The sequence below is a fragment of the Chiroxiphia lanceolata genome, chromosome 4, assembly GCF_009829145.1.
Source record: "Chiroxiphia lanceolata isolate bChiLan1 chromosome 4, bChiLan1.pri, whole genome shotgun sequence".
Lineage (NCBI taxonomy): Eukaryota > Metazoa > Chordata > Aves > Passeriformes > Pipridae > Chiroxiphia > Chiroxiphia lanceolata.
This window is the reverse complement of record NC_045640.1, coordinates 3188897-3202622: the sequence shown is the minus strand read 5'-3', so window position 1 is coordinate 3202622 and position 13726 is coordinate 3188897. Positions and strand designations below refer to the sequence as shown.

Here is a 13726-nt window from a genome sequence, read left to right as displayed (position 1 = left end):
CAGTCGTCCCAGGCTGTTGGTTAATCACTTCAAAGATAAGAAACTGCTTTTTAATTATATATTTTTCAGAACTACTGAACATGAGGTTTTGTGTTGGTATCAGCAAGGGCTTGCTAACCCTGGTGTTTAGTTCTTATAGTCTTGTGTCAGCAGGAAATGTGTTCATAGCAATGATACTGGGTTTATGGTAGGTTTATAGCAATATATATATATAATTTGTAATAGCTTTATTATATTAGGTTTATAATAGGTTTATAGCAATATAAATCACAGAAGCATAGAATCACGGAATGGTTTGGGGTGGAAGGGACCTCAAAGATCATCCAGTTTCACCCCCTACCATGGGCAGGGACACCTTCCACTAGCCCAGGTTGCTCCTGGAGCCCCTTTAGGCCCTGCAAGGGGCTCTCAGCTCTCCCTGGAGCCTTCTCTTCTCCAGGGGAACCCCCCCAGCTCTCCCAGCCTGGCTCCAGAGCAGAGGGGCTCCAGCCCTGGCAGCACCTCTGGGGCCTCCTCTGGACTCTCTCCAGCAGCTCCACGTCCTTGTGCTGTTGTTCCCAGGGCTGGAGGCAGCTCTGCAGGTGGAGTCTCACCTGAGCGGGACAGAGGGACAGAATCACCTCCCCTTGCCCTGCTGGTCATATATATAAATATATTTATATAAAATGGGTTTATAGTAATGACAGAAGGTGTCCGGCTTGTTGGTGTGGCTCTGAGATCTGTGCCTACAGATTCCTTTGTTTTAAACAAGGAATCCCCTCTTGGGCGTGGAAGATGGAATGGAAAAGAGATGAAGAAAAGACAGATGGAAAAAAATACATGGATAATAATTGGGTGGGGGAAAGGTGAAAAGTGGAATAAAGGCACTGGAGACAGTCTGGTTCTTTTTTCAACATAGGCTGATGAGAAGAAATGTTTGGAAGACTGATCTGCTCAAAATGCCAACAGTATGAATGATAACAGGGATCACCCAAAATCTCTGCTCGCCCCAAAATCCTTTCCTTGCTGGGGATATTTTGGCTGCACTCTGGGCAGCAGCTCCTTTTTGCCGAGGCATTTATGTTCCCAGTGAACTTCCTGCTCACATCAGCATCTTGCAAAGCTCCTCATCCCTCCTGGCAGATCCTCCCTGCCCAGCTGCCCTCACCTGCCATCCCCATAATTGGCAATAATTTCCCTAAATGCTCACAAAAGCAGATGTTCTCTCCGTGGTCGCATCGAACCGGCTTATCCTGCGCAGGATACACGAGCAGACAGCATTAAAGGACTAATTCCTGCAAATAAGCTTATTAAAAGGTTGGAAATAATGCCTCCAACTAAACCATCAATGGCAGCTGAATCCCACTGGTTGTATTAATTTGTTATCTGTAACGTGGCAATCCCAGTCTGCTCGGGACTGGGATGCGCCTCCTGCTTGGCCAGTTGCTCCTATTAAGTGGTTGGTGAGTGTCTTAGATCAGCCCTTTGCATTGTTTCCAGCTAATAAATCACATTTATAGGTAATTAACCCTACACCCAACACGTCCTCAGTGTTGCTGGTGAGTGGGAGAAGTGGCTGGTTCGTGCAGTCACGAGCAGTGTACTGTGATTTCAAGGCTTTAGGTGATGCTGCTAGAGAAAAAAAATTAATCTCTGCTTATTATCTTGCTTAAAGGGGGGAAAAAAGTGGTTCCCCAGTACTTCTCCAAGTGCTAGATAAAGGGAAGAATTTTTTTTACAAGGAGAGTGGTAAAACACTGGCACAGGTCACCCAGAGAAGCTGTGGCTGCCCCTGGATCCTTGGAAGTGTCCAAGGCCAGGTTGGATGGGGCTTGAAGCAACCTGGGCTAGTGGAAGGTACCCTTGCCCATGGCAGGGGGTCGAACTGGGTGGTCTTTGAGGTCCCTTTCCGCTTGGCTCCTGCTGTTCCCCAGGATAAATCTGAGCTCAGCAAGTGGCTTTCACCAACAATTTGTTTCTCGGCCCCTGCACCCACTTTGGAGGTGGCAGCTTCTGGTCCTTGTCATTGGAGCTGACTGAAGTCAAGCAGATGGTCTGTGTGTCATCCAACAGCCCTGGGTGATGGAGAAATGCAGGGTCTGACAGCGCATTAAAGAATATTTTCATGGAATGGTTTGGGTTGGAAGGCACCTTAAAGGTTCATCTCGTTACAACCCCCTGCCATGGGCAGGGACACCTTCCACTGGGCCAGGTTGTTCCAAGCCCCATCCAACATGGCCTTGGACACTTCCAGGATAAGAAGCTCTTATAAGCTCCATATAAGCCATTAACCCAGTTTTCCTTGGCCCCACACATTTAGCACCATCTCATCCACCCGGTAGTTTTGTCATCCAGTAGGAAAGGAAAAATTGAGGCTTTTTGACGAGCTGACATTTTAAAGCGGCATCACTCCAGAAATACCTGTCAGGCAATTTTTCTTTTACCTGGAAACGCACTCCTACATCCTATTTGTGGATTGTGCTGAAAAACAGTTGTGTCTGGCAGCACAGCTGCTCCCAGTCAGACTTTTCAGCTTGAAGCCCCCAGCAGAAGACAAGCCTCGGAAAGCTTTTGGCACTCACGAGTAAGTCAGGGAGGAAAACGCTTCGAATGCAGTTCCCCTCGTTTGCAAACCTTCGTTTACAAACCCTCACAGCCACCGGTGTAAAATCGTGACTTCGGTTTCTTTGTCATGAAAACCGAGAGAGCCGCAGGTAGCATGAGATGCAGGGGATGCGCCCCTGGCCCCGCTCCGGGCTGTCACCGTTTGTAGCCCGTCCTCAACCCTTTCCAAGTCTAATACATGCAAATATATGTAAAGAGTAAAGACTGTTCCACCGAGTCTTGCACGTTTGTTCAAAGAGAAGGAAAACAAGCCGGATTTACAGGGGATTTGCGGGCTGAATTTTAAGACCTGGGTATAAAAAAGCCCCAAAAAGCAGCTGATGCTGGCTGTGGGTGCTGACCCAGGCGATGCTTTCTGGCGTCTGTTTTCCCCGCGCCCGCAATCCTGATGTCATTAATGTGGAGCTTTCGGAGAACTGGAGTGTATCCTAATTAGCAGCCTCTGATTTTTTTTTTTTTTAATATTTTTTTTTTCCCCCCGAGTTTCATAATCAGTGATCTCGGCTACACCACAAGTGTTACTGTGGCAACAGGGCTGAACCGAGCAGCGGTGCAGAATTACCACAGGTAAAGGGGGGATTTTTTTTTTTGATTTTTTTTTTTTTTTTTTTTACGGATCCGCGGCACTTTCTTATCCCGGGGGCTGCTCCGTGGGACGGGCTGGATGCTCCCTGCACCTACAGGTGTCCCGGGTGGATTCCAGGGTAAGCACAACCAGCGATTAAGCTGCATGACCGGACGCATGCGTTTGAATGGGAGCTCAGCCTCTGTGAGGAGATTTTAAGGCTGTCAGCGAGTGATCCCCCTCCGACACCTTTGTTTTAAAGTGGGATGCTCTGATCACTCGCTGCCCGAACGATCCAGCTCCTCGGCTCAATCTGGGACTTCATCTCAGGGCTTTATTTTTCATGGGGGTTTCTTTTTTTTTCCTTTTTTTCTTCCTTTTTTTTCCTTTTTTTTTTTTTTTTTCCTTTTTAAGCCTCATTTCTCCTCCCCGTGCACCGTTTGCTCTCTGAAAGGCATCTGACTAGGTAGGGATGTTGTCATGCTAAATAATGGCCATCCCTCATCCTGACTCCTCCATCAAAAGCAACCGGTCCTTTTCGTAGCTGGAAATGTGAACTGTGCTCGTGTTTTCTTTGTACACCTTACAAACGATGTCTGGGACAAAAGAGGGGACACTCTAAAGGGAAATATTTAAGGAAATGTATCCCTCTGTGCCTCGACTTTTTTTGTTTTAATTATTAATTCATGATTTGCAATAATGAGTTGACCCAGCATCTCCTGTGCCTCTCTGGCGGTCGTTCTCTGCTTCCTGGTGCTGTGGTGCAGCTGCAATGCTGATCCCATGGGGAAAGCACACCAGGAGACCATGGATTCTGATCCTGTACTAGCCAGGGGTTTTTACATGCTCTGAGGGTCTTCTTTGGGTAGATATGTTTTAACTACCCCAGAGGGGATCTCATCTCCCTCTCCCCTTTGCAGCACAGTTGCTGCTGCCCCCACCATCCCTGACCTGCAGCAAAACCCTCCATCCCCAGCACCTTCCTCCTGTCAAGGCTTGGAGTTTGTCCTTCACCTTCCTCCTCCCTGCCCTGACAGCTCCCTCAGGCTCAGCTCCCTGCTCTCCTTCTTAGAACTTTCCCTTCTCTTGGCTCTCACCTGTCCCACCTTGATGCTCCTTGATGACATGTCCTTTAGGAAACCCTCTCCAGCTCGTCATTCTTCATTGCTACAGGTCCAAGAAGCTCTTCATTCCCTCTATCTCTTCCATAATTTATTCCCCCTCCCATCCCAGTTTATTCTGCAAGAGTTACTGGCACATACTCCCACGATCAGACAGCAGCAGCACCGGAAGATAAGAGTGGCTGAGGGCAAATTAAAACTCTCAGAATTAGGAGAGTTTGTTAGGAAAATTATTATTAGGAAAATAGTTTGTGTTTGTAGTTGTTCCCCTCTGAGTGCAGCTCCCAGACCATGGCTGTGCCAGGAGTGCCTATCCATGCAGCTCCATGGGCAGCTGGACATCACTGAGCACCTTGGTCTTAGAGGTGCCACCAGTCTGCTCCTGACATATCCAGGGATGGAGCTGACACCTCCTGGCTCTTATTTCTGTGTTTTTAGTGTGAGAGCATCAAGTCTCTGGGCTCATTGTTAGTAATTGCCTGTTGTTAAACTTCCAGGGGCAAATTTCTTTCCTTAAAAGCAAGATATTACAGAAAACTAAGGTCTGATGTGCCACAGTTACAGTGGGAGTTGGGACTAGATGCTCTTTAAAGTCCCTTCCGACCCAAACCATTCTGTGATTCTGTGACTGGTACCCACTGTCAACATTTCTTTGTCTCTTTAGGAGCCTGAACTATTTCATGTCCCAATTCCTTAAGAATCCACATTCATTGGTGTTTTTCTCTGTATTTTTTCCTTAAAACCTCATCCATTTAATTTTCCATTCAAGAAAGCATTTGGACAATACTCTCAGGCACATGGTGTGATTTTTGGGGTGTCCTGTGCAGGGCCAGGAGTTGGACTCTATGATCCTTGTGAGTCCCTTCCTGCTTGGGATATTCTATGATTTTTCTGTCTCCTAATTGGGATAATAATTGCCCGGTCTCAGGGCTCTTCAGTCTTGCAATCCTTTGGAGGATCATTTGGGTTCATTTCATTTGGGGTCAGTGGGTTGCTTTCCTCTGATCAGCTTTTTGCTCTTGGTCAGTGGCTCCTGGGAGATGATGGTTGTGTCATACGTGGCAGAGGGTGTCATGGTGTGCAGCAACTGGTGCTTGTTCACTGGAAGCCAGTATAGAGCTGGAGGGACATTGGTGGTATCCCAAGATACATCCTGCACAGTGTAGGGATCTCCTGCTCAGTGCTGGATATCACCTTACTTGACTGTGAGGTTCAATCCCAGCAGGTTTGCTTTCTGAGAAGTTTGCAGAACAGTCAGTTACAGGATCACAGAATCCCAGAGGGATTGGTTTTGGAAGGAACCTCTGGAAGTCATCTGATCCAACTTCCCTGTTCCAGCAGAGCCACCAGAGCCAGCTGCCCAGGACTGTGTCCAGATAAAGTTTGAGTATCTCCAAGGATGGAGACTCCTCAGCCTCCAACCTGTGCCAGTGCTTCATCACCCCCTAAGTCAAATTGTGTTCCCTGATGTTCAGAGGGACCCTCCTGTGTCTCAGTGTGGGCCCATTGCCCCTTGTCCTGTCACTGGGCACCACTGGGAAGAGCCTGGCTCTGTCCTCTCTGCACCCTCCCTGCAGGTGTTGATGGACTTTGATGAGACCCCCGGAGCCTTCTCTTCTCCAGGCTGAGCTGTCCCAGCTCCCTCAGCCTTTCCTCAGAGCAGAGGTGCTCCAGTGCCTTCCCTGTGCTCTCTCCAGTCTGTCCCTGTCCCTCTGGTACTGGGGAGCCAGAACTGGACCCAGTGTTCCTGGTGTGGCCTCACCAGTGCTGGGCAGAGGGGCAGGATCCCCCTCCCTCAACCTGCTTGGGCAACCGAACTTCCAGGGTTAGGTGGGAGATTGGGAAAGAATTCCTGGCTGTGAGGGTGGTGAGGCCCTGGCACAGGTTACCCAGAGACGCTGTGGCTGCCCCTGGATCCCTGGAAGAGTCCAAGGCCAGATTGGACGAGGCTTGGAGCAACCTGGTGTAGTGGAAGGTGTCCCTGCCCATGGCAGGAGGGTCAGAATGAGATGGTCTTTAAGGTCTGTTCCAACCCAAACCATGCCATGAGCAAATACTGAGATGTGGGAGAGCAGTGATTTGTGGAATGTTGGGCAGGTGGAGAAAGCAAAGCTCCAGGCCCTTCCCACAGGCTCATCCTCCCCCTCGTGCTCCGTTCCTGCCGCTCGTGTGGAAACCGCCTGTTTATTTAAACCCCCCCCAAAAAAAGAAGACTATGAAGTAGATTTTCAGAAAGGGTGAATGGCTGCTGTGATTCATCTTTTCTGTTCAAGAGTGGAAAAGCAGAGGGTGGGGTGGGGGGAATAATCACTGACACATCAAAGGCCTCGTTTCAGCTTCGGAGACACACGCGAGGAATTAGTCACTGCGTTTTAGTGCAACAAAACCCTTTTTCCTCCCTAAACCCAACGGCTTCTCTCCCTGTGATGGCCAACTCGCTGCAGCCCTTGGCCATCCCATTTGGGTTTTTACATCCTTTGTAGCATCTCATCCAGCACAAGAGTTTTGGGGTTACAGTGCAGGTGAAACAGTTCTGCTGTCAGACGAGCTCTCCTCCGCCGTGGATCACGGCTCCCAGGAGAGGCTGGCAGTCCACAAACGGGATTTAAAAGGAGCAGGGAGGGGGGAGAGGGAATGGCAGGTTTGTCTTCCAGGGTGGCCTGAGCCATGCTGATGGCTCGCTGCCACCAAAAAGAGTTTAAAAAAATGACCTTTTTCCCCTTTCTTTCTGCTCGTGCTTATTCTTGCCCTACTGTGAGCGGCTTCAAAGAGCCAGCCTTGCTCCCGGTTCTGCCCTGTCCCCTATCAGAAAAAAAAAAAAAGGAGAAAACAGAACATTATCCTTATTTTTCACTGCAGTTGGGGCCAGCACAAGGCAGTTGGGTGGTCATGGTTGAGCCACCACATTTCAGCATCCTGCTGGCGATGACAACAGGGATTTCTGGGGTCCCAGAAAGCCGAACAGAATTCGGGTTGCGTCTCCTCATCGCGCACAGAAAAAGATTGCCTCATTTTCCAGGAATTAGGAATATGCCAGAGGTGGGGGTAAATCCTGCCTTTGATTGTGCACGGCTGTATCCGGGTTGGATCTGGGCAGTTTCTGCAGCCATAAATCCTAATTCTTTGCATTCTGGAAGCACGGCGAGGTGATCCTGCAGCCTGACCTCCCCCGGAGCACCGGCACACACGCATTTCGAAGCCACTTACTACTTTATGAAGAGATTATTTCCTTTATTTTTTCCCCCCTCCAGCATCAATCATCTTGACAAGATCTGCTTATTTTAAAACACACATCCTGCAGCCTAAAATCCAGCCTTTCCTATCAGGAGCATCACAAGGAGTTTATGGAAGAGCACAGTCCACGTACGTTATATTAATATCGACATATAGAGAGATAGATAAATATATATATATATATATGATATTCTAGGCACACCAGTAGCAAACTGCTGAGGTTTCTAACCCGGATTTTTTGGAAAAGAAGGTTTCAAGTGAAGAGGCAGTGCTGAGCATCCCAAAGCTCCGGAGCAGCGGTGCCGAAAGCGGCTCCTTTCTCCTGGGCAGAGCCGGCGCCGTGACGTCAGGGTGTTTTTCTGCAGAGCTCGCAGGATGTTGCAGCCGGCCAAGAGCTGTGTTTATGTTGATAACATTACAAGTATTTCCTCTCCGTTTCCGAAACCAGCAGGGAGGGAGCCGAGGGGGAGGGGAGGCTCGGGTTTCTCTCCAGCTTTAGGGGTAGGACTCTGGAGGCCTTTTATGTTAAGGAGCGGGTAAGGAGCGAAGCGCTGGCGTTTGGGAATAGGGAGTGTTGAATAGCAGGGGTTGGGAGCTGGGAGCGGGGCTGGCACAGCCCTCCCCTCTCCCTGCTCAGGATCCGGTTTTAAGGTGACAAAGCAGCTCTGGCAGCCGATTGCCAGTCACAGGAGCAGCTCCTGGGGTTTTTGGGGGATGCTCCCAGCGTCCTGTTTCCGAGGTAATAAAGCCGTGAAAACTCGGGATCCGCACGGACGGCCTGCATCCAGCTTTCTTCAGGAAAGCAGGGCAAGGCTTGGGGAAACCCAGTGTTATTTCCCCTTTCTCCCCCTACAATCCACTCATGGATCAATGAACCTATTAAACGTAGTATCCAGGGGGATTTAAAGGCAGGATCTGCCTGCCCACAGATGTAATCCCAGGAAGGAGAAGCCCTCTTCGATGCTGGACTCAGTGAGCTTAAGGGTCTTTTCCAGCCTAAATGATTCCATGATCATCCCACCATCCCAAAGGGCTTTTACATCTCCTGTAGCTTTCATCCATGTAGTATTCATGGTCATGGAAATAAGCCAAGCTCTTTTTTGTGGGTTACTTCCCTGTAACAGAGGGCAGAAAGAAGTGGAAAATCACAGCTTCTCCTGCTTTCCTCCCTTCCTGCATGTCCTGCCTTGATACCAAGGGAAAATGTGAGGATGTGGTGAAGGTCTGGCACAGGTTGCCCAGAACTGGAATGGAAATGGGATGAACAGGATCCCAAATGAATGAGGATCCTTAAAGAATGGGATCCCAAATGAATGAGGATCACAAGTGAATGGGGGGGATCCTAAATTAATGAGATGTCAAATAAATGAGATTCCAAATGAAGAGGATCACAAGTGAGTGGGAATCCCAAATGAATGGGTCTGAAATTGGGGATCCCAATTGATTGGGGATCCCAAGTGAGTGGGATCCCAAATGAACAGGTTCACAAATGAATGGGAATCCCAAATGATTGGGGATACCAAGTGAATGAGATCCCAAAGGAATGGGGATCCCAAATGAATGGGAATCCCAAATGAAAAGGAACTCTTGTTTTGAGAAACAAGTTGTGGGAAGAGAAAGGATCCACATACACCTACACAAATCACATTTCTGTCCAAATATTAATCAAAACATGGCAAATGGTCACTCTTTTCCCTGGTGGTGCTCGCACAAGAGCCCAGTCTTTCCCTTTCCCTTGCCATTGTTTTTTTGCTGTGGCAGGGATGGGTTCCCAGCAAGGGAAGTGGTTACAATGATGAGACCTTGGTGCTTTCACCAGCCCTTGTGAGGTTTTCAGAGCATCTCAGAGCCATCATTTGTGTTCTCTGGAGATTCAGTGTGGGCTTAACTTCCTCCTACCTTTGCACACATAGAATCATAGAATGGTTTGGACTGGAAGGAACCTTAAAGATTATCCAGTTCCACCCCTCTGCCATGGGCAGGGACACCTTCCACTAGCCCAGGTTACTCCAAGCCCCATCCAACCTGGCCTTGGACACTTCCAGGGATGGGACAGCAACAGCTTTTCTGGGCAAACTGTGCCAGGGCCTCTCTCACCTTCACAGGGAACAATTTCTTCATTAAAAATATCAGGGTTTCTCTCCAAGGCCAAACCAGTTTAGACCAAGCACATCTCAGACCCTGGCAGGCAGCTGACCAAGCTGAGTGGGGTGTGTTAATCGCCAGCAGTGAGTGGGACATGGCATCAAACCATCAAACTACTGGTTGTGGGTTTTCCCAACATCCCACAGCTCGGGGAGGCATTGCAGGGCCAGTCCTGCTCTCAGCAGTGACAGGAGGACTGAATCAGTTCAAATTCATGCAGACAGAGATTTTAACCAGTGATGAAATCCTCTGGAAAGCCAGCTGCTCACACCAGTGGGACCCTTGGAGAAAGCCCTGCCCTGCTTGCAGCAGCAGGGCTGGCCATGGAGGGAGCCCAAGGAAAGCTCTTATCTCCGGAGCTTGGTTTCCTTCTGGTTCAGGGTTTGTCTGACCTTTTGGTCACTGAGTAAGGTCGATTTTTGCCAGGTTTTCTTTTAGAGGGGGAGGAAAAACATGTTAAGTGGGTGGTGCTGGTGGGAGGATAGTCCCGGGTGGGGTGGGAGGATCTTGTGTTTCTGATACCGTTTCCAGCGCGTGGATGACTTCAGTGTTGTCCTTCTGCCCGGAGTTGGGGATGGGTCTGGAAGGAGCAGATTTAAATAAATAGAGCAAGCACAAACACCACGAGATGTATTGGAGGGGGAGGGTTAGGCCGTGCATCGGGAATAAAACCCTTCCCTGGCAGCCTGTCAAGCTGACTTGGCAGCGAGATCTCGCAGCCTTCTCCCAGGAGATCCTGGAGATGCAACTGGACACATGACAAAAGGCTGAAGGACGGGAGAGCCGAGCGGCAGCTGCTGGCCCGTGGCACGTACCAGAGCTGTCTCTGAGCCCTCTCCAGGCTCAGAGCAGAGGCAAGGATGTTGGCCCATCCTTGAGAGGCCCCAGGGCCGTGTGCTGGTCTGAGGCTTGGCAGCTCTGGGCTCTACTCTGGCCAGCACGGTGACGTCTCACATCTCCCCGTCGCTTGCCTGGGCCTCTGGATCCGTAGGTGTTTGGGAGGAGATAACCATAACCCATATCTCAGGAGCTTTCTGAGGTCCCCAGGGGGAAGAAATTACCATAAAAACCTTGTATTTTAAAGGGTTTTACTGATGTCATCGTCCTGTAATTTAGCTGGACGTTTCCTGGGAAGGACGTACAGTACGAGTGTGTGGCTCATCATCCTGGATTGTTTGTGGGGTTTTTTTCATCTGCATGGGCAGGGAGTCCTACAGGGTTTGAATGGAGCTGAGAGTGGCCTTGTGCAGGTGCTCTGACCCTGCCCAGGAACATGCAGGGGTTCAGTGAGCCAGGGACAATCACGAGCACTGATCTCTCCTTCATCCCTGCCTCCAGTTCTGGGGCATTTGGGATCAAGGCTCTTTGCCACAGTCTTCACATATATTGGGTTTGAGTTTGCTCTAAGTACAGTCATTTGTAGACCATTATATGAACAATTTATTAATTTTCTTTAAGACCAGATCCTTGTCTTTAGTGCTCAGCTTGTTCCTCTCATGCTCTCCTACAGTTCACCCATTCCCTGCTTCATCCCTGGTAACCTTTGCTGCTCCACCAGACTGGGGTCTCTCCCCCTGGTAACTTATGAACATACCCACAAATCCTTCCTGTCCACACCCTGCAGGGACTCAGGCCACATCTTCACTCCTCCCTTCCAGCTCTACAAGATGCCCAGCAGCATCTGCACTCTGAATTACTTTGGGATGATGTTTCACGAAGGTTTAAGTAACTGTTCTCTGCTTTCTCCTCCAGGTCAACATGGATTTGTGGTTCTTTCTCCTCTTGCTCGGAAGTGGCCTGATAAGTGTAGGTGCTAACAACATCACAACAGGTAAACTGTGCTCCTGTCTCCTCTCTTTTATCCATCTTTAGGAGCAAAGAAGTAAGAGCTCATGTGCTCAGTGTCTTTCTCCTCCTGCCCTCCATGGAACTGTAATGTGAAGTGTTGCAAACAGGGCGATGGGCTGCAGGAGTTCACGAGTGGGACCCACAGGTTTTACCTCTGGCAAATATTGATCCTCACTTCCAGGGGCTCTGATGTTTGTGCCTCCTTGATACCATAATACCTGTTCAAGGTGCTTGTTTTTATAAGTTTACATCTGCTGTGCAGAGCATTCCCTGTCCTGCACGCGGGATTTGTTGGTTGTTTTATCCCTGTAGTTACAGTCACAAGAATCTCCAACGTCTAAACCCTCCATTGTCACAGGAAAGAATCTCATGGACGTTCCCTCGTGCTTTTTCTCTCTCAGGGCCACCCACAACAGTGCCCACCTCCCCCAAGAGCCCCACCAAAGCTCCTACAGCAGGTCCTGAGGATGGGACTACGACGAGCTCCAACAGGCTCAACATGAGCACTCCGGGGACTGTTCCTACCGTGGCGTCAAAGCCACTTCCAACCACAGCTGCCAGGATCTCCCCCAACGCCACCACTGGCAGCCTCAACACCTCCTCCACCCTGGGGACCACCGTGCCCGTGCCTCCAGCCACCTCCCTGCTCCCCAGCGTGAGTCCCTCCGCCCCACACTCCGCTGTCCCCAGCACGGAAGCGGAGACGACGGAGAGGAATTCCAGTATGGTGGTGACAACACAGGAGACCTCTTCTGCCTCCCACAATGGTAGGCCACCTCCTCCACCTCTGCCTCTCCAGGCCACCCCGCCCCTGGGTTTGAGTCTTTGCTCTTCTTTTGTTTTGCTGAACAAAATGGAGGGAGAAGACACTTTTGGGGCGAATTCTGTGGTGCTATGAAACAATATAACTCCTAAACAGCCCAGATCAGTTTTTAGGCTAAGATCATCTAGTGAAAGGTGTCCCTGCATGTGGCAGCCTCTGAGTTGCAACAGTAGGATAGCAGTGCCTGCTGGACCTTATAGCAAAAGCCTTGGCAGTGTGGGATTTAGTGGAAGAACAGGATTGGTAGCTCGGTGGTGTGGTAGAAAACACTCAAAGAAGATAATGGTGGAGTTAATGCAGGGAGGTGTCAAGTGCATATTCCCTAAGAACAGATTTCTCAAGGGATATTGGACATCTGAGCACATCAACAGTGAGATGTGTGTGCCCTCTTCCTCTGGGAATCTTTGGAAAGATTCCACAGCCCACGAAGCTGCAGTGAGGTTGTCTTTGCTACTGATGTAGGAAGGGATGTGGCTGAAGGATGTTCACAACCCAGTTTTCTCAGTGTTCTGCCATCCCTGAGCTCATCCAGCTCCCTTCCAAGCACAAATCCTTTTTTTGCAGAGTGAAGGGGTCCACCATAACCTCAGGTACACACATGAGGCAAGCTTGGAATAAATGTAGCCTTCAAACTGAGAGATGGAGGCAAAAGCCTTAAGTACTTCAAATATATGGGTTTTGTAATACAATATGTGCTAATGGGGGGACTGAATTTATCATTTTTGTGTCTTTACTACCTCTTTTGTGACTTGGGTTACTGGTTTTGGTGAACTCCCTTGGTGTGTGCTGTGACACGTTGGCCATTGAGCCATCAAGGCCAGAAGTGGCTTCTCACTTGGTGTCAGTCCCCAGAACAAGTGACCAAACCTGCTTCTTTCTTTATTTCAAGCAATTTGTCAAGGAGCAAAATCAGTTTTAGGGCTGCCCTTGCCATTAGTCTTAACGGGGAACGTGGATATTAGTCTTGGAAGAATTAAGTGGTGCTGAAGAGAGGGACTGGGACAGAAGGTGACACGTGAACTACGTGGTGCACAGGCAGTTCCTGCTCCTCCAACCCACCAGGATTGTCCTCAGCCCTGTGCTGCAGCTCTTCACACGTAGATTAGGGCCACAGGGTGCCTCAGGAGAGCTGGGCTGTGCTCCCACTAGCAAGGGTTTGTTCTGGTGTCCTCTGGATGAGACATCCCAGCTTTCCTTGGAAGCTCCTCACCCCCATCCCTGAGCCCAGCTGCTCTTAATTGAACTCTTGGCTCAGCCACTCTCTTAAAATTATGCAGGAGTGTTACCTCTTAACATTTAAGTGCTAATGAATTACACCAGTGACTTGCTGGTTATGGGCTTAAACAGTCCATGGTATCGATTAAGAGCAGTAATTGTGTTTATCGA

The 13726-nt window shown here is 49.4% G+C and overlaps 1 protein-coding gene across 2 annotated transcripts in view; it reads left to right on the top strand.

Annotated features, from left to right (window-relative positions):
- PTPRA (protein tyrosine phosphatase receptor type A) overlaps positions 1 to 13726 on the top strand; it is a 117520-nt gene that overhangs the window by 82088 nt on the left and 21706 nt on the right. For both annotated transcript variants that reach the window (XM_032686276.1, XM_032686277.1), the window contains 2 exons: positions 11422 to 11500; positions 11919 to 12284. In XM_032686276.1, coding sequence (XP_032542167.1) covers positions 11422 to 11500; positions 11919 to 12284 — 445 coding nt within the window. The remainder of the gene's footprint in view (positions 1 to 11421; positions 11501 to 11918; positions 12285 to 13726) is intronic.